This window comes from Callorhinus ursinus, unplaced genomic scaffold, assembly GCF_003265705.2.
Source record: "Callorhinus ursinus isolate GAN/ISIS: 27379988/994484 unplaced genomic scaffold, GSC_fseal_2.0 scaffold38, whole genome shotgun sequence".
Lineage (NCBI taxonomy): Eukaryota > Metazoa > Chordata > Mammalia > Carnivora > Otariidae > Callorhinus > Callorhinus ursinus.
In genome coordinates, this window is record NW_027397100.1 from 1,647,867 (window position 1) to 1,667,698 (window position 19,832).

Genomic DNA, 19,832 nt, shown 5'->3' on the forward strand with positions numbered 1-19,832 from the left:
GACGTGGGCGGCCAGGATGCCTCGGCCTCCCGGGGGCCCGGGTCCAGGCGGAATGGCTGAGCAAGCGGCGCTAGGACCCCAGGGCAGAGCCTCGAGGAAGGCAGTCGGGGGGATGGGAGGGTTACCTTACTTGGTGCCCCCGCGGTCACCCTCTGAGCACGCCTCCCAAAATAGCGCCCGGCGCCCGCTAGCCTGTCTCGTGGCCGGGAGATGGCTGCTGTCTCAGACCGCGTGGACTTGGGTGCGGCCTGGCGGTCCGCGCGCCCCGAGCCCCCTCCCACCCGCTTCCACCAGGTGCACGGTGCCAACATCCGCGTGGACCCCTCCGGGACGCGGGCCACACGCGTGGAGAGTTTCGCTCACGGCGTATGCTTCAGTCGCGAGCCGTTGGCCCCGGGCCAGGTATTCCTGGTCGAGATCGAGGAGAAAGAGCTGGGCTGGTGCGGGCACCTGCGCCTCGGCCTGACCGCGCTGGACCCCGCCACTCTGGCTGCCGTGCCCGAGTTTTCGCTGCCCGACCTGGTCAGCCTCGGCCACACCTGGGTCTTCGCCATCACGCGCCATCACAACCGCGTGCCCCGGGAGGACCGCCCGGAGGCAGAGGCATTGGTCCCCGGCCGCCCCCCAGCCCTCCTGGTGGAACCGTATCTGTGCATTGAGCAGTTTCGCATTCCCCGCGACCGCCTGGTGGGTCGCAGCCGGCCCGGGCTCTACAGCCACCTCTTGGATCAGCTGTATGAGCTGAACGTGCTGCCTCCGACCGCGCGCCGCAGCCGCCTGGGCGTTCTTTTCTGCCCGCGCCCGGACGGCACGGCCGACATGCACATCGTCATCAACGGCGAGGACATGGGCCCCAGCGCTCGAGGGCTGCCAGCCGCTCAGCCCCTCTACGCAGTGGTGGACGTGTTTGCCTCCACCAAGAGCGTGCGCCTGGTCCAGCTCGAGTACGGCTGTAGGTATCCCACCCCCTGAGCAGCGACCCCTCCTGGCCCAGTGCGGGGACAGGAACTTGCTAGGATTCCCAAGCCAGCTAGCAAGGCTTTGGTCTGTCCAGCATTAGTTTAGAAGTTGGGGAATCTGACTTCAAATTCTGCCTCTGCTTGGGATCTTGGACAAGTCAGTCCCTGGCTCTGGGCCTCCGATTCGCCATCTCAGCTGTGATCCATTAGGTTGCTTGCTTTGCCAGTATCTTCTGTATTAACCTAGGGCAGGTATTCTAAACTGTTATACCCGGGTTGCTTTGAAAATTGTGTGCTCTTTTATTAGACAAATGCTCCTAGATTTGGGCATACCAGTTTACAGACATCATAGGCTCCAGATTGAGAACGTTTTATTCGTGAGATCTGGTCCTTTATAGCCCTCTTAAGCCCTTTATTTATACCTCTGATCATTTTATGAATTCAGTGAACTAGAACCCACTCTTGTGTCAGACTTGTGCTGGAGGATGGGCGTGCACGGGTGAATCAGGCACTACCTGTACCCCTGGCAACTGCTAAGGGAGGGTTAAAATAGAAATAGGGCTGCTGCATTGTGGAGGTTTCGAAAGAGGTGCTTATGTCAACCACATGAACAGCCCTGTGTCACAGGCTGGACCTGGAGAGCAGAAGGGACTTGCCCAAGTTAATGACAAAGGGAGAACCAGGACCTAGATCTTCTGGGTCTCAGCCTCAAAACCCCCCTCCAGTTCAGTTTGCCTTTGACAGCCTTCTCTCCACAGTGCCATCCCTGCAGACTCTGTGCCGCCTAGTCATCCAGAAGAGCGTGGTGCACCGGTTGGCCATTGATGGGCTCCACCTGCCGAAAGGACTTAAGGATTTCTGCAAGTACGAGTAAAGGCCTGCAGCCGCCCTGAAACAGGGCCACAGGAGCGTGTCCTGGCCCCGGAGCTGTGGCTGGTCTGAAGCTGGCCATATTGCTGCCAGCCAGGCCTGGAAATAAACACAGCCGATGCTGACACTGATCATTGGAGGGTCTCCTTGCCCTGGAAGCCTGTGAGCGGCACTCCTTCTAGAATCGCTGTGGGTTAGCAGGTCAGAGCAAGACAGGGTATTCTATTTTTATTTATTTATTTTTAAGATTTTATTTATTTGAGAGACAGAGTGAGCAAAAGAGAGAGAGCACAGGAGCAGGAGCAGAAGGAGGGAGAAACAGCCTCCCCTGCAGAGCAGGGAGCCCGATGCGGGGCTCCATCCCAGGACCCTGGGATCATGACCTGAGCCAAAGGCAGACACTTAATGGACTGAGCCACCTGGGTGCCCCTAGACAGAGCATTATGGACATCACCTAGATCATTGGTTCCTAGCCTGGCTACTCATTAGCATTATGTGGGATAAACTAAAGAGCTGATGCCCCAAACCCCATCTCCAGAGAGTCCCATTCCATTTGTTGGAGGATTAGGCCTAGACGTTGTTCTTTTGTAGAAGCTCAGCCAGGATTGAGGAGGATTCCCCTAGAATAGAGGTCTTGACTTTGGCATATATTGTAACCACTTGAGGAACTTTGAAAAATACTGCTAACTGGGTCTGACCCAGGGATTCTGATTTAATTGGTCTGGGACGAGGCTGGGCATCAGGATTTCTTTTTTTTTTTTTTTTTTTAAAGATTTTATTTATTTATTTGAGAGAGAGAGAATGAGAAAGAGAGAGAGAGAGCACATGAGACGGGGGAGGGTCAGAGGGAGAAGCAGACTCCCTGCCGAACAGGGAGCCCGATGCGGGACTTGATCCCGGGACTCCAGGATCATGACCTGAGCCGAAGGCAGTCGCTTAACCGAATGAGCCACCCAGGCACCCTGGGCATCAGGATTTCTAAGCGCTCCCCAGAGAATTTAATGTGCATCCCAGCATGAGACCCAGTGCCCTGGACCAACGATTTCATTTTGCAGATGGGAAAACGAAGCCTAGAGGTGGCAATGTATTCCAAAGTCACACAGCAAAGGAGTAAGTGCAGAGAACTTCTCTCATACTGCAGAGCACAAAGCACTCACCTCTTTATTTGTATCTCTGATCCTTTGCTTCCATTACAGATAATCTCATTTAATCCTCACAACTTCTGGTGAGGGAGTGGGTAGTCATTACTTCCACCTTACAAAGGAGAGTATCAAGGAACAAAACTGTCCAAGTGACTTGCCCAAAGTAGAGGTAAGAACCTAGAATGTCCTGGTCCAGCACTCTTAACCCCATGCCATTGTCATATACAGGTTCTAGAATGAACAGGTCAGTGCTGTGAGGTGGGTTCCAGGTGTAAAGGGGAGGGACTATGAGGTGACATTCTAGAATGGTGGAAAGGGTAGGACTGGAGGCAGACAACTGTTCCCTCACAAACGGGGGCTTTGGGGCAGCCATGTCCTATTTCATGTCTCCACAAACTCATCAAGGTCTTCTGCCTTCCAGCCAAGGTGAGAGAGAGGGTCCTGGAACTGGAGGGGGTACCACAACTTTCCCTGAGAACTCGTTTCCTGGCTCTGGGGAGGTGGAGGTTCTGCTGGACATTTTTGGGCTGGCCCTGGAGTCAATTCTCTGAAGAAAGCCATTCCAAAAGTCCTTGCTAGTAGCTACCTGCTAACTCACTCATTGACTCAACAAACACTTCTCCAGTACTTACTCGGTGTTGGGGACTGGGGCTGTGGATACAAGTAAAACACCTAGTTCCCAACCACTAGACAGCCCTGTTGGGCTGGTCTTAATTGCTCCTGTTTCCAGTGCTCTTGATCCTATGCCCTGCCCCTCAGGGCCTCCTGAAAGACACCAAGAATAACATTCCATCTCATTCCTGTCTCTACAGGTGGGGCTGTTTCTCCAGGCTCATCCCTTGGCCTCTATAGTCCTATAGAGCCAGTGGTGGTGGCCTCTAGTGGACTAGGCCCACTGGGCCAGAAAGCTGAGCAGGTGGCACCTGTTGCCCAGGCCTGGGGTCTGGCCCTGGCAGTGCCAGAAGCCAGGGGCTGCCCTGGGGGAGCTAGCTGGGAGACACTGCAGCGGAAGGAGTATGGCCAATACAACCACAAATTCCCCCACACAAGACAGCCGGAGAGCTTGGGCTGGGAGGATGGATGCTCCAGAAGCAGAGCTCCCCACCTGGGTGGCCCTGGCAGGCCCGGGCCCCTGCTGCTGTGTGGGCTATCACCAGGGGTTCTACCGACGTCCTCTGAGGCAGTGGGGAAGGAGGCCGGCTCCCAGCCTGACATCTGCATCCTCACCCTGGCCATGATGATCGCTGGCATCCCCACCGTGCCTGTCCCAGGCCTGCGGGAAGAGGACCTGATCCGGGCGGCTCAAGCTTTCATGATGGTGCATCCGGAGTCAGAGGGGGCCATGGAGGGGGCGCGGCGGGAGCAGGCACGTGCCCACACAGCCTCTGGGCAAGCGCCTCTAATGAGATCCAGGAGAGGCCAGCCTCCTGGCTCCTGCTTGTAGCTGGATGAAATAGCACCAGACACATAGGGTGGCTTCTCTGTATGGTTTTTGGGCAGATAGAATTGGGAGTGCCTGTGACATGGATGGGGATAAGGGGGTTCTTTGAGCCACTCTGGTCAATACAAGTCTTTCATCAGGGCCCAGACCCCAGGAAGTTTCTCCAGACACCACTAAGTTAGGAGATGGTGTAATGAAAATTACCTGAGGTAGGGGGCCTGGCTTGGAGTGGAGGCCTCTTTTGTATTGTTTTGGGATTCGATCAAGATGTCTGGTACAAAGTCCTAGGCAATGTGAATTTTCCCCTTGCCTTACATTTCCCAGCCAGCTGAGGGCAAGTGATGGGACCAAGAGCAAGGAAGGAAAATGAACAGTTATTTGAGCACCCACTGGTCATGGGCCCATTACATGCATTCTTTAATCTTAGCAATGCTGTGAGGATCTCCATTTTTACAGATGAACAGATTGAGCCTTTTGAGGGGTGACTTGCCTGATGTCCCAGAGCTAGTAAAAGCTACAATCAGGCCTCAAAAAGCAGGCAGAGAAAGAACCGGGATTTGCATGTAGTGTCAGACTCCAAAGTCTATTCTTTTCCCCGATATTTGCTCTGCTGCCTTCTAGAAGACAAGACAAGACGAGTGCTGGAATAGGCAACATTGACTTTAATGACCTCCAGGTGGGGGCCAGGGGACAAAGGCTGGGATCCACCGCCTCTCCTCTGTGGGTCAGGTGAGTCATCTAATGACTGGGGAAGCTGTTACCAAAACCCTGCCCTTGATCTCCACCCAGTGTCTTATCCTAGAGCAGGGCCACCTTTTTCTAAGGCCCTGGAGCTAAGAATGGTTTTTAAGCCTTTGAAGAGGCTGCCAAACAAAAGCAAACCAAGAACATACAACAGAAACTGTGGCCAGCAAAGTCTGAAATATTCACCACCGGACCCTTTACAGAAAAGGTTTGCAGACTCCTGTCTTAGGAACTAGACACATTTTAGGTAACAGGCTGTGGTAGAATAGAAGGCCCTTGTCCTTTCCTGGAAGGCAAGCTTTCATGATGGTGCATCCAGAGCCAGAGGGGGCCACGGAGGGGGCGCGGTGGGCCCACGGAAGTGTAATAGTGTGACTCTATGTTGTGTGTATAGGGGTGGATGTGAGTGTGTACATGTGCATGTGCATCTCTGGGCATGGAGGGTTAATCAGAGCTGGACCTGCTCATAAGGGCCGATCCAGCTGTCGGCCAGCTCCCGCAGGGTGTTGTACCTCCGTTCAAACTCCTCCTGGCTGCAGTGCTGCAAGAGCTGACCCACCTCCTCGGTGAGGAGAGCCACGGCCAAGTGCTTATCCAGCGTCTCACTCCACTTGCTGCCCAGGATGTTATCTAGACCGGCGGCACAGCCTGCCGTCCACCGGGCCGGCAGCATGTCGGGCTGGAGCACCTGGTGGCGGGCACTGAGCATGGCCAGGACGTGGCGGCAGGGCAGGCGGAAGGCCTGGTGAAAGTAGCAGCTGCAGCTGGTAGGGGGCTGGGGCTGCACCCGATGGGTGTCCTCCAGGATCTGGATGTTCACCTTCTCCGAGCCGGAGCCGATGAGGTGCACAGATTTCTGGACCACAGCGAGCTCACCCAGACAGAGCTGGGCGGCCGGCCCCGTGCAGATGGCATTGAGGGAGCGCTGGATGCGGGCTTCTACCAGCTGCTCCACTTTGGGGCTTTCGGGGCTGACGTCTAAGGGGGCGTGACTGTTCTGGGGACTCAGGCCCAGGCTGAAGCTTGCCTCGTCTCCCGCGTTCTGCTGCATGTATCGGAGCAGAGAGGCCATGCCTTGTTCCACACATGGAGTGGTGCCGAAGAGCTGGCTGAGGACACGGGTGGTGACCTCCAGGCCCTGGAAGTAGCGGCTGCTCTCAGCTCGGCTTCTCCAGCGGTGGGCCAGCCAGATGCGGTCATTGAGCAGCCAGTGTGAGTGGAGCTCAGGCAGCTGGGCCGGAGGGATGCAGCTGCTCAGGAGTGTATAGAGCTTCCTCAGGTTGCCAGCTGTGGCTGAGCACATCGTGCTCTGAAGCGAAGTGAGGAGCACCCTCTCCACAGGCTGTTCAAGGGACAGCTGATAGAACTTGCCCTGGAGGAACTTACAGATGTGAAAGGCCGAGAGCAGGACCTCGGCTGCGGGGAACTCCATTGCGAGGGTGGGCAGCGGGAGGAAGTGGGGATCCACCAGGATGGTACAGACTCTCTCCCATGCTGGGTTAAACTTCTTGAACACCTGGAACATCTGGGCCAGGCCCTCAGCATCCTCCTTGGCAGGAATGGCGAAGTAGACTGCCCGGGCAAGATGACCCTCCAGCTGCACCCGAGGTCCATCTACCAGGAAGGTATATAGCACCTTGCCTACTGGGTTATAGGTCCGGTGGATAAATAAGATCTCAGGGAAATGGGCAAAGACACCTTGCATAAAGCAGCTTTGGTAGTTGACGGTATCTAACTGAGCAGTCTTGCTAACCTGATACAGCAGCATAGGTGCGTTTGGGTCCTCAATCAGGAGCTCATTCAGCATTGTCAGGGCCATGGGGGAGATGGGAGATGTCTAGATGCCAAGGTCAAAATACTTTCTCTGCCAGGAGAATCTCAGGATCTCAAGCTCCACCTAAGCTGAAGCCGGAATGTAGTTCCCTGATCTTGTTCCAAAGATGGGCGTATGGAGAGGAACAGAATTTTAAGGAGACAGTAGGGGCTTGGCTCCTCGATTATTCATCCAGACAATCAGCACTGTTCTGGGGGAGACACATAATAAACATGTAAACAGATATAGATATAACAGGCAAAGACCACAGAACTGGGTAACAGGTAGGGAGTAAGTTGGGGGAGGGAGAGATATTTAGCTAAGGTGGCCAGGGAAGCTCTCTCTGGGTCGGGAGAGGGGATGACATTGGAGCTGAGACCTAACTGATAAACTGGCCATGGAAAGATTCAGTTCCCAGAGATTTAACTGGGTGTGAAGGCTAGAGCTGCATATGGTCTCCCAGCCCCCACCTTAAATAGCATTTTAAATATTTGTCTAGCACTCTATATTTACAGATTACCACTTGGCATCCATTCTTCCATTTGATCCGAGTATATATAAGGGAACTATAATTCCCCCTCAAATTGTATGATTCTGGGCAAGTCAGTGACTCCCTCTGAGCCTCAAGCCCTTGAACCACGCACAGAGGCTATCAAATGTGCATGGCTGCTCCTCCCTCCATAAATCCCTCTATTAACTGCAGTACTCTGTTTAAAAGTTTCCTCTATTTGCCCCAAACCGGGTTACTGTCCCCATTTTACAGATGAGAAACTGAGGTTCAAAGAGGTTAAGTGATTTGCCCACCATTACTCCTTAAGTGGCTGGAAGCTCAGTCTTTGGCTCGGGATCCTGACTGCTTTCCACAGTACCTGAGGTCCAAACACCAGAGAGAGGACGCAGCCTCTGACCTCTCACCTCTCACCTCTAACCCGGGTGGGAGGATGTAGATGGCAGACGTTCCCATTCGGAGTCCGGCCGGAGCCAGAAGAGAAGTCAACCTCCCACCCCTTTGGGAGCTGTGTCATGGCTGACCGCGGTCGTCAATCGCCTCACACCTCCACCCCTTCAGAAATCACTCACCCACGGCTTCGCTCCGTCGCCATTTCTCCCTATTTGACCCTGCCTCTGACTCTGACTGACCTCTAGGCTCACCAACCGCGGGACCGGCTTCGCCGTGACTCGGGCCAATGGCCGGAAGAGTTCGCGTTCGGTTTTGGGGGCCTGGGCCAATCGTAGCCCGGCGATTTGTGGGCGGGTGCTGTTCCTAGGGTTACGAGGGGCTCGGCTGGCGGTGGCCAATGAAAGCCCAAGGACTCTAGCATCCAGGCGAGCCTGAGCCCTGAGGCTGGAACTCCGAAGCCCCGCGCCTGGGGAGAAGACTCTGGAAGGGCGTGTTACTATGGAAACTCCTCAGAGGCCGAAAATGAAAAGGAAAATAGCAGTGCTTTATGGATTTTTCTTTCTTTTCTGATCAAATTCCAAAGCCCCGGGTGTGTGTGTGTGTGTGTGTGTGTGTGTGTGTGTGTGTAGGGGCGGGTCGGGTAGGAAAGGATGCCTATGTGGTTGTACTGTGTCTTCAGCCTGATGGGGAAACTGAGGCCCAGGTCTCAGATTCTGACTTCTCCATCAGGGGTCAGGGGCCCAGCCCTTAGAGTTGAGGAAATCCAGATGATCTTGTGAGAGCTGAACCTTGTGTTGCCCAGCCCCAGCCCCTCCAGTGTTTTACAGAAGAGATCCAGAATGGCGCTGTGACTTGTTTGAGGTCATGGCAGACTAGTGCAGGAGCCAAGACTGACTGCCACCTTTGACCTCGGTTCCCCTGAAGATGACATCTGGGCAAGCTGGGTAGCTCCCAGGTTTTAGGTGATTAAGATTACAAACTAGCAGGCGCCTGGGTGGCTCAGTCGTTAAGCAGCTGCCTTCGGCTCAGGTCATAATCCCAGAGTCCAGGGATCGAGACCCACATTGGGCTCCCTGCTCAGAGGGAGGCCTGCTTCTCTCTCTCCCACTCCCCCTGCTTGTGTTCCTGCTCTCACTGTCTCTGTCTCTGTCAAATAAATAAATAAAATCTTAAAAAAAAAAAAAAGATTACAAACTAGCAACAACAGAAGTCCATGCTGGGGCTTAGAACTGGAAGGAAAATGTTCTGTTTATATAAACCTAGAGGGTAAATTGGGATTAGAACAGGCCAACATCATCTTTACAGATGAGAAGCCAGGGGTCAAAGAAATTAGAAACTTGCCCACAGTCCCCCCAGCAAATACAGGCAGTGGAGTCTAGGGTTCAGGTTCCCCCGCCCCACAGCTATTTGGCCTCCTCCTGCTAGAATTCTAGGCAGCCTGAAGTCAGTGTTGAAGCCTTGGTTGGTAGGAAGAGGGTGAAGTCGGTGGTGGACTGCTACGTCTTTGAATTTAAGGCAGCAGGTGCTGTCGCACTCCACAACCCCCATTAGATTCCTTCCCTGTGCAAGCAGCACACAGTTCCCCCGCTTATTTATTAAAAACACACAACCTTTATTTACTATGAAAAAAATAAGTACAAATAACAGAATCTTCGTAAAGAGCAGCAACAGCCAAGGTCACCCTCCGTCCCTTCCTCCCCGAAAACAGGTCCTTTTACCAGGTATATTTTGTCTCACCCTATCTTGGGGCAGGAGTTCATCTCTCTAATGGGAGTAAGATCTGATCTCAGGAGTCAGGGCAGAAAGAGGGGTGACCTTTCAGCACGGAGATAACTTTGGCCTTGACAATGAAGGAGGCTCCCAAGGAATGACAAAGGTAGGGCAGAAAAGGAGGTGGATTCAAAGGACCTGTCACCCAGTGGGGTTCCTCCTCCCCCTGTTGTAACAATCTTCCTAGCCCTACCTAGGAAGACCCTGGTGAGAATGCTGGCCCCTAGCATGTACCGCCCGCCTTGAGCTCTCAAGACTTCCAAGGATAGGGGCCTGTGGTCCAATGTGCCAGTGCAAGTGCTTCAATCATGAATCGTGGCTCCTGTGGGAGGGAGTCCCTCCCCTTCCTCTGGCTTTCCCCAGAGGAAAGGGAGGCGGCCCACATCGTTGAAGTCCTCTGGCTGCTGACTGGGCTCAGGCGGCTGGCAGGGGTCCGCCCAGATGTCCACAATCTTGCGCAGGGTGGAACAGCGCTCCTCTAGCTCTGGCCCCTCGCTCTGCATGAGCAGGTTTGCCAGCTCCCTGCTTAGGTCCTGAATCATGTCACTCCGTCCTTGCCTCCCAGGCTGGCCTGTGTTTGGGACCATGATGGGGTCCCGGAGCTCCCCACTGGGCCCAAGGAGATGCTGGTACCTCTTCTGCCACCGGCGGCACACCATGGCTTCTCCCACGGGCTTCTGGCTGGTGTGCAGCAGGGCCAAGATGTGCCGGCATGGCAGGTGGTACCACCGATGAAAGGAACAGCTGCAGCTACAGCCATCTTTGCTCACCTGGTGAGAATCCTCCAGTAGCTGAATGTCCACTGAGGAGCCAGCCATGTCCACCAGGTGGGTGGAGTTCTGTGCCACCTCCCACTCATTATGGCACAGCTTATAGGCCAGTTGGGAGCCACTGCTGTGCAAGGCGTCTAGCATGCCGCCCTGGGAGATGCTGCCCTGGGAGGGCCGCACCTGTGGCTGCTGCCGCGGCTGCCCCCACTGTGGACCTGGCTTGGTCTCTTCCACCGGGAGCCTGGTGAGGCTCCCCCCACAGACTCCAAACGCCTTCTTGGGCTTTGGTGGCATGCTGGCCGGCCGGGCTCTTTTTAACTTGGGAGGAGCTGTGGGCAAGTTCTTCAAGCCTTTGGTATTAAAGAAGTCTATATAATCCACAAAGCGGAGGATGCAGTCCAGCAGAGACTGCTGTTCCCGGAATAGGCTGGACACCTTGCTGGTGACCACGTCTAGGCTGTCCATGTATGTGTTACACGCGTGCAGGCCTTTCCTCATGTGCATGTACCAGAGCAGTTCACAGGAGAACCAGTGGGCCTGCAGGAAGCCGAAGAGCTGCTCATCTAGTAAGGCTTGGGACATCTGACAGAGATTTTGCAGGCTGGCATCAGAAGTGACGAACACGGCTTCCCGGAGGGCTTCCTTCATGAGCCTTTTAAAGGATGGATTTGCTGAACTCCGATGCAACTTCTTCTCCAGGAGCCGGGTGGTGTGGTAGATGGAGAGGAGGATGCGCGCAGCAGGGAAGATCTCCTGCAGGATGGTTCGATAAGGGAAGGCCGGGTCCACAAACACCACCCTGACCTTGGGCCAATCTGAGTTGAACTCCGTGAAGATACTCAGCATCTTGGCCACGGAGGTAGTTGTCTCAGCCTGAAGCACGGCAAAGTGTACCACGCGACCCTCTCGTTCCTTGTTCTCCACCAAGAAAGCATAAAGGATGTGGCCCTGGGCGTTCTCCACCCGGTGTAGCAAGAGATTCTCTGGGAAGCGGATGAACAGATCGCTCATCTTGCTGCTCTGGAAGCTGAGCCGGTCCAGGTCTTGGCTGTTGCCCACGCTGAGAGAGGCCATGGAACCCTCATCCACCTTAAGAAAGTTTTTCATCACTTTCGCTATCTTGGCCAGGTCAGAAGGAGTGATGCCCTCCTGCTCTGGCTTTGAGGGCGCTTGGACCTTATCTAAGCAAAATGCTGGTTCAACAGGGGACTTCTCGGCCAGGTCAAGGTCTTTCTTGATTGTGGGCTGCGTGGGCTGTGCGGGCTGGGATTTCTGCAGGCACACTGTCTTTTGAGATTTGCCAGCGGTGTCTCCTCTAGGACTTGCAGTTTTGGAGTCAACATGGATATGTTGGGTGTTGAGTTCCCTGATAAACAGCCTATCCAGTTTCTCATTGTACTGCAGAAGCAAGTATGCTGGGCACATGTCCACCTCTGAGGTTCTCTTCCTGTTTGACTGAGTCCGAATACAGACAAACTTCACCTGCACATATCTAGGGAAGGTAGAGGTGACAGTGAGAAAGGTACTGCCCGCCCCTTTCTCTTATAAGACAAGACCCCGTAGGGATTCAGTGGCAGATACGTGTCCCAGAGATCACGAGGCAGTGTAGGATATAGGGAGGGAAGCCTGACATTCACACTCCAATCCCAAAGTGTTCAGCTCTTTTGTCAAGACCCTGTCTAACTAACACTGCATTCATTTTCGTCGTCCACAGTTCTAAGCCCCGCTCCTTTCCCTTTCATTCACCCTCTGTGGCCCATCTGCAGCTCCCAGTGATTCAGTGTGAGGCAAGCCACGAGGGAAAACAGACAAGAGGCAGCAGCAGAGGGCCAGCTGGTTCCTCACTGTTTAAAGTGTCCCCTTTGTTCCTGCCTTTTGGGAACTACTGCTTTTGCCTCCTCCTCCTCCAGACAGCAATGGTACAAGTGGCCCTCTCTCACAGGAAACATCTCTATTCATCTTTTATTTCAACAAAAATGTCCAAATCCTAAGAGAGTCTGAGAACCCCTGGGTCAGACGATCTTCAGGTCCCTGTCAGCTTTGCCATTCTAGGCTGAAAGTGATGATTCAAAGGAGAGGGGTAATTAAAATGAGTATCTGCTCCTTTCCTATACCCATGCTTCGAGGCCAAATCAGGTCCCACCTTCTCCAGGAAGGCTTTGTGGATGTCTTCAACCCACAGTAACTGCTCCCTTCTCTGAACTCATAGCATTTATTTAACATAAAAGGCTTAAAAGCTTCTCTGGGTGGCAGTATACCTAGTGGTTAAACAGTGGAGATGCTGGAGGCTGACGGCCTGGATATGAATTGGGGCTCCACCACTCAGAAGCTCTTTGACCTTGGGCAAGTCACTCTACCCCTCTGTGTGCATTATTAAGATTGTTATGAGCATTTGGGGCGCCTGGCTGGCTCAGCTGGTAGAGCGTGCAACTCTTGATCTTGGTGTTTCAAGTTCAAGTCCCATGTTGGGTGTAGAGATTAGTTAAAAATAAAAAAAAATTTTTAAAGATTTTGTTTATTCATTTGAAAGAGAGATCACAGAGCGAGAGGGAGAAGCAGACTCCCCCCCTGAACAGGGAGCCCGACATGGGAGTCGATCCCAGGACCCGGAGATCATGACCTGAGCCAAATGCAGACGCTCAACCGAGCCACCCAGGTGCCCTAAAAATAAAATCTTAAAGAAAAAAAAAAAAGATTGTTATGGGGATTAAATAAGCCTCAGACATAATATTTATCCATAGCCTGGATCAGCCTTTTATTTACACTAAATAGAAGGCTGCTACTGTTACTACAGCTCCTATGCCTTGTGACATTCTCTTGGGTGTTTATAAAGTACTTTAACAACTGGATGGGGCTGTCATCAAGTGGCAAGAATGAGTTATTTCTCAGTGTATTCCAAGCATCTAACACAATGCTATTCTTTCAGCAGATGTTTATCAAAGATGTTCCGATGAATGACGCATAGACCACGGGTGGGACGGGTCACACCCCTGCCTCCTCAGGGAGTGTCCTAGCAACCAGGAGAGGGGGGAAAATCTCAGCCTCTGGAATGACGTGACACAGCCTGGGCACCTCACTAACCCATCCCCAAACACTCTAATCTAGCTGGTCCTGTCTGCCCACCCTGTGGGGTAAGCTTAGAAAAACAGGATAGGTCAGGCCTGCAATAACAGGGTGGAGTGGTCCGGGGCTGAAAATGCCTGCACCTGCTGTGTGCACAGTGCTGGGGCGGCAACACCATCCCTAGCTCAGGGCGAGGAAAGGGCTGGAGCAGCCCAGTAGTAGGCAAGGCCAGTCAGTGGTGACCGAGGTGTGGCCTCTGCCTCTCTCATCAGCCTCCTTTCCCACCCCCTCACCACCTTATTTTTTGTGCCCTAGAAAGACAAACTGTCTACAACTTCCTATTCTGTGTCCTATTCACTATGCTGTGTCTCACCTCTCTGCCTTCGCTCGTGTTTGTCTCTCTCTGGAATGCCCTTCCCACCTGCCTTCATCTCAAAGCTTACTCCTTCTTCAGGACTACATGCAACCATCATCATCATTTTTAGGAAGCCTTCCCCAAGTCCATAGACTGGGCCCTACCCTTTTGCCGGCTCAACATCTTAGCAGAGCCCTAGCTCATCACATTAGATTGACTTCATGTGCTCTTAGTGCATGTTTGTTAGGTTAGTCTAAAAAAAAGATACTGGCAAATGCTAACCATAAAGGTCTTTCAAACCTTTCCTGGTGCCATTAATGACCAATTGTACCTCTGAGGGTGTAAACCTTGGTATTCTTTTTAATTCCTCCTTTTCCACATCTATATCCAATAGTTTAACCAGTCTTTTACATTCTTTCCTACCAGTACTACATGTATTAAGGTATTATACGCCAGGCTATATTAAGCCCCTAACACGCACCATTTTATATTAGGAAAGGCGTTCTATTATCCTCATTTTACAGATGGGGAAACAGGCTTAAAAATGTCCTCAAGGGTAAGAATCTGGGATTTGAACTAAGCCTGCTTGGCTACAGGCTGTGTAGTTAACCCTTATACTGCCTGTCTGCTTTCAAAATCTCTTCTTTCTCAGAATACTCATTCTTACCTTCGTCAACTTGACCCTCAGCACACTAGTCAGATTCAGTAACTTTCTTAAAAACCTCTAAACACTGGGGTGCCTGGGTGGCTCAGTCGGTTGTGTGTCTGCCTTTGGCTCAGGTCATGATCCTAGAGTCCCAGGATTGAGCCCCACATTGGGCTCCCTGCTCAGTGGGGAGTCTGCTTCTCCCTCTGCCCCTCACCCTGCTCCTGCTCTCTCTCTCAAAAATAAATGAAATCTTAAAAAAAAAAAAATCTCTAAACATACTGTCCTTGTTGGCATCATGCATTTCAAACATCATGGGTACTAGGTTGAAGCCTTTTTCCCTGCTTTGTTTAATCTTTTTTATTGAGATATAACCTACATATAGTAAAGTATGCAAATGTTTTGTTAAGAATTTGAGTACTGCAGTTATTTTAATCTGTACTGAGTTGTCTCACGGCTTAAAGCATCCACGCCCTTGAAGACAGGCACAAGGTTTCACACCTTTCTGAATCTCCCTTACTGCTTATATCTGAGATCACTCAACCAGTATCTGGAGGAAGGGAGTCAGCCAGCCTTGCTTCCCATCCACTTTGTAGGTGTCTGTATTCCCTACTGGACAGCGCGGCCAGTGTGCTCCCAGTGCCCATCCCCACAGCTAGCAAACAGCAGGTGCTCAAATGAATGTTAATGTACACATGCGTACCAAATGAATGTTAAATGATTGACTGCGGAGCACAGGAAGTTCTCTTTGTAGAACATGAGAAGTATACTAGGAAGACCACTGGGAGCGTTCCAGCAGAACCCTTGGCTTCTGGTCCTAGCACTATTCCTTTTCCTAACTATGACTTTGAAAAGTCCTTCGTTTAATTTCAAACATGTACCAAGTTCTGTTATGTACTGAACACGATACTAGTGGCTCACAGGGCTACACAGACTAATTACATAGTCTCCACTCACTAAGTCTATGTGAGCAGAGAGAGGCTCACACAGGCAGCCAGTGAAATACTAAGGGAATAGTTAAAGAAGGGTACAAGCGGGGCGCCTGGGTGGCTCAGTCGTTAAGCGTCTGCCTTCAGCTCAGGTCATGATCCCGGGGTCCTGGGATAGAGGCCCGCATCAGGCTCCCTGCTCCGTGGGAAGCCTGCTTCTCCCTCTCCCACTCCCCCTGCTTGTGTTCCTTCTTTTGCTGTGTCTCTCTGTCAAATAAAATCTTAAAAAAAAGAAAAAAAGAAAGAAAAAAGAGAGGTACAAGCAATACACTTAGAACTGAACAAGGAGTGATTTACTCTCTGGGGCCTGGCACAGATTAACTAAGGCTTCTGATTAATTTTACATAAGATTTGTGTCCTTGTGTGTAAATCACACCTTCAGCAATGAATAGGATTTTTATAGGTGGAGTAAAGCCATTTTAGACAATATAACTTGAGTTAGGAAAAAGACTTCAAGTCAGAAGATCTGAGTTTAAGTTTCAGCTCTACCACTTATTAGCTGTGTGAACCTGGACAAGTCATTTCACTTCCTCTAAGTCTCCAAATCCTTATCTGTAAACATGGAAATAACAAGAGTACTGGTCTATGAAGAGTCAGTACCTCATTCAAAACCAACCAGACCGGGGTGCCTGGGTGGCTCAGTTGGTTAAGCAACTGCCTTTGGCTCAGGTCATGATCCTGGAGTCCCAGGATGGAGTCCCACATCGGGCCCCCCGCTCAGCGGGGGGTCTGCTTCTCCCTCTGACCCTCTTCCCTCCCATGCTCTCTCTCAAATAAATAAATAAAATCTTTAAAAAAACAAAAAAACAACCAGACCCACTAAAAGTGAATTCATTTAAAAAGTTGTGACTGGATCTGTGGGTTGCTAACTCAACAGCCCTTAGCCCCTTTTTCCTTCCTAACAGAAAGCCATCTTAATTTGGGTTGCCATTCCTCCCCCACATAGCTAAGTACTTCAGAGCTAGTCTAAGCCAATTAAGGTAATCTCATTAGGAATGGGCATGGATACTGGCCCAATTCTGGAGAAAGAAACATGATAGAAAATCTGCAGGAAACCAAGGAAGGCTTTTCCCTTTGCACATGACCCCTGCATTTGTGCCATGTGGGGAGCCTTCCTGCAGGCAAAGCTGAGACCTGAGGATGGCAGAATGGAAAGAAATGAAAAGCCTGGGCCATGGAAAGTCACCTTCAAAGATCCCTTCTGAGCTTCTAAGAAATAAGCCATTTTTGAATCAGAGTTTTCAGTTAATTGTAGCCAAAATATTATATTTAGGGGCTCCTGACTGGCTCAGTTGGAAGAGCATGCGACTCTTGATGTCAGGGTCATGCCAGCTGCTCCCCCTGCTTGTGCTGTCTCTCTCTGACAAAATCTTTTAAAAAAATATATTTAACAAAATGTAGGTTATAATGGCAGCATATACCAATTCTTTTTTTTTTTTTTAAAGATTTTATTTATTTATTTGACAGAGAGAGACACAGCAAGAGAGGGAACACAAGCAGGGGGAGTGGGAGAGGGAGAAGCAGGCCTCCTGCCGAGCAGGGAGCTGGATGTGGGGCTCAATCCCAGGACCCTGGGATCATGACCAGAGCCAAAGGCAGACGATTAACGACTGAGCCACTCAAGGGCCCCAGCATATACCAATTCTTAAAATAATCAAAGCATGACTTACAGTGTCAACTGTTGGGTTTTGTTTTGTTTTTTTTTCCTGGTGCATTTTCCCCAAACACTATGATGCTTTATTTACTGTCTCACTTATGTTATCCTGATGTTTACCACATCTATTGATTAGCCAGAAACTGAGTGCCAAAGAGGCTAATGGGACTGGTAGGGATAAGCAGGAAATTATTTAGTACTGACTAATTTTATCAGTGGCTGCTTTATTAGCAAGATTTTTGTATGACATCCACTTTCCTACCGGGCCTTGTGACTATGGACACATGGAAAATGAAAACTCAGATAAGGGCCTAGTTCAGAGTGTGATGACGATTAAATAAAACAGTGCCTGTAAAGTTCTTAGTAGTGTCTGGAATGCGGCCCAAAAATATGTTCCGAAAAAGGTAGCTATTTATTTATTTATTTATTTTTATTTTTTTTTAAAGATTTTATTTATTTATTCATGAGAGACAGAGAGAGAGAGAGAGAGGCAGAGGGAGAAGCAGGCTCCCAAGGAGCAGGGAGCCCGATGTGGGACTCGATCCCAGGACCCTGGGATCATGACCTGAGCCGAAGGCAGACGCTTAACCATCTGAGCCACCCAGGCGCCCCAAAGGTAGCTATTTAACTGAACAGCAATGGAGAGAGACAGGAGACTACTCCACGGACTGTTCGAAGAATATCAATCCCCAAAAGACATACCAAAAAGAAAAACACAACAGCCATATATAAAAATGAGAGGGGAAACGGTATAAAAATCATAGAATCTTCCAGCGGAACGGGACTTTCGGTCACTTAGTGATTAATTCCCACAGCACATTTGCCTCTCAAAGTACTGAGTCCAAGTACCACTTTCTAACATGTACTAGTTAACAACTTCGGTGAGTACTTACAGAGCACCACGTTTCTGCTCTTACATGCATTTTGTTATTTACTCTTCACCACATCCACCTCATTTTACAGAGGACAAAATGGCCATAGAAATTAAGTCTTGCCCAAACTCTAGGGTAAAACCCATCTTTCTGACTCCTGAGCTCTCCCTTTTAACCACTGATGGGGTTCAGGGCAGGCTGCCCCAGAATTTGCCACTTTGGCATGTGGATTATTTTGAGCTGAAAAACAATTAAGATCCAACAGACTCAAGAAGAGCTCTTCACCTCTCCCTTAACCACCTAACGTAATTTAGACAGAGAGCCCATAAACTACTTTGAGTTGGCCCCCACGGAGCGTGTTCAAATTTGAACTGCCTTGCGATTTCTAAAAAGTGGGGATACTGACCCAAAGCTGGGATTTCTGACTTCTGCCCCCAATTCTGGCAACACCGGCTCTTCATTTTCACCTGGTGGCCATTAGCTGGAGTTGATTAGATAGGGCCTGCTCTCCATTTCGCCCCAGTCACACCTCTGTGGTCCTGCTACAAAGACCTGGTGTCTTGTTATTTCATCATTCTTTACTTTCTTACACTGGGCTGTTTCACCTGAGCGCTGAAGACAATGGCGTTGTGAACCCTTATTTTAGCCTCTCAGCCAGTTTTCTCAGCTGCCAAAAGGGAAAAATAGCATTTATCTATAATTCTCAATACAGTCCTGTGGGGGTAAAGCATGCACACTACAGAGAAGGATGCCTGGGGCATGGGAAGTGTTTGAAAAACTATTGTTAATCTCAGAAGCTCCGGCGCCTGGGTGGCTCAGTTGGTTAAGCGACTGCCTTCAGCTCAGGTCATGATCCTAGAGTCCCGGAATCGAGTCCCACATTGGGCTCCCCGCTGAGCGGGGAGTCTGCTTCTCCCTCTGACCCTCCCCCCTCTCATGCTCGCTCTCTCATTCTCTCTCTCAAATAAATAAAATCTTTAAAAAAAATCTCAGAAGCTCAAGAACCGTGTACAAAATGAACGAATGAATGCACAAACTAACCAACAAGTGAACACGTTAACTGCTTTGTCGAAAGAACACTGACAAAGGAAATCATCGCGAAGGCGTTTTTACCTATTTGTGAAGACAGTACTTTGTATGAGGGATACTGAAGGTGCTCAAAGAATGGGGCAAATTGCAGTTATTCCGGGAATTCCGGGAAAGCTGTAATGGAGTGAATGAGTGAAGGGGAAGTGGGTGGTCAAAAAGCGATGCCTGTGAAGGTTTTGCTCTTTTCACCAGGACAGGACAGGTGCTTAGTGCCTGTTGAATGCTCGAGACCAGGGCCCATCTGCACTCCCTCTCCCTCCTCCTCCAGGCCTCCCTCCAGGGGACAGACAGTCCGGCCTCCTCCCCACCCTCCTGCCCCGCCCTTACAGGATGTCCTCGCGGATGGAGGTGCCATGGTTGAGGTTGTGGAAGCGGACGGAGACGCAGTCCCTGAGAATGAAGGAGCACCTGTTCTCCTTTTTGTAGGCGCTGAAGCACTCCTTGAAATCCTCGTAGGTCTTGAAGCAGCTGCCCAGCTCCATGGCCGCCCCCTCAGCCCACACCAGGGGTTGGTCCCAAGATCAACACCAGGGTTCAGAGGTCATACTCTGAGGGTCTACAGGCTGGCGTGTGTCCAGTATGCCTTAAGGGTCGGCCCCAACTGAGTGGCCTTAGCTTAGGAGTACCCCTAGGGCTGAGCGGGATATATGGGTCTGGGGGCGTCTTCGCTCTCCGACAGAGGGGGAGGAAAAAAAAAAAAAGGCACCCATCCCTTATTACTCAGTCCCAGGTTCCGCCCGCTCACAGTCACACC

At 51.1% G+C, this 19,832-nt stretch overlaps 4 protein-coding genes across 6 annotated transcripts; 2 read left to right on the forward strand and 2 right to left on the reverse strand.

Moving 5' to 3' along the window:
• The first annotated feature begins 88 nt into the window (after positions 1 to 88).
• NEURL2 (neuralized E3 ubiquitin protein ligase 2) lies at positions 89 to 3,904 on the forward strand. Of its 2 annotated transcripts, XR_012374674.1 has the most exons (3): positions 89 to 952; positions 1,718 to 2,030; positions 3,784 to 3,904. XR_012374674.1 is itself a non-coding variant. In XM_025875450.2 (2 exons), the coding sequence occupies exons 1-2, from the start codon at positions 211 to 213 to the stop codon at positions 1,831 to 1,833; spliced, it is 858 nt and encodes a 285-aa protein (XP_025731235.1). In that variant the 5' UTR covers positions 89 to 210; the 3' UTR covers positions 1,834 to 2,646. The 2 variants fall into 2 exon arrangements, 1 of the variants encoding a protein (XP_025731235.1); XM_025875450.2 differs by lacking the exon at positions 3,784 to 3,904 and having other exon boundaries at positions 1,718 to 2,646.
• On the forward strand, positions 2,798 to 4,904 carry SPATA25 (spermatogenesis associated 25). The gene is made up of 2 exons (XM_025875479.2): positions 2,798 to 3,397; positions 3,784 to 4,904. Exons 1-2 carry the CDS (start codon positions 3,277 to 3,279, stop codon positions 4,413 to 4,415), a joined length of 753 nt encoding a protein of 250 aa, XP_025731264.1. The 5' UTR covers positions 2,798 to 3,276; the 3' UTR covers positions 4,416 to 4,904.
• Positions 4,905 to 5,057: 153 nt separating this feature from the next.
• ZSWIM1 (zinc finger SWIM-type containing 1) lies at positions 5,058 to 6,975 on the reverse strand. The gene has a single exon (XM_025875478.2). It carries the CDS (start codon positions 6,973 to 6,975, stop codon positions 5,605 to 5,607), a length of 1,371 nt encoding a protein of 456 aa, XP_025731263.1. The 3' UTR covers positions 5,058 to 5,604.
• Positions 6,976 to 9,478: 2,503 nt separating this feature from the next.
• Positions 9,479 to 19,772, reverse strand: ZSWIM3 (zinc finger SWIM-type containing 3). Of its 2 annotated transcripts, none has more exons than XM_025875678.2 (2): positions 19,487 to 19,772; positions 9,479 to 11,902 (listed from the first exon to the last, which is right to left on the reverse strand). In XM_025875678.2, exons 1-2 carry the CDS (start codon positions 19,558 to 19,560, stop codon positions 9,943 to 9,945), a joined length of 2,034 nt encoding a protein of 677 aa, XP_025731463.1. In that variant the 5' UTR covers positions 19,561 to 19,772; the 3' UTR covers positions 9,479 to 9,942. The 2 variants fall into 2 exon arrangements, with proteins under 2 accessions (XP_025731463.1, XP_025731462.1); XM_025875677.2 differs by having other exon boundaries at positions 19,406 to 19,772.
• Positions 19,773 to 19,832: the final 60 nt, after the last annotated feature.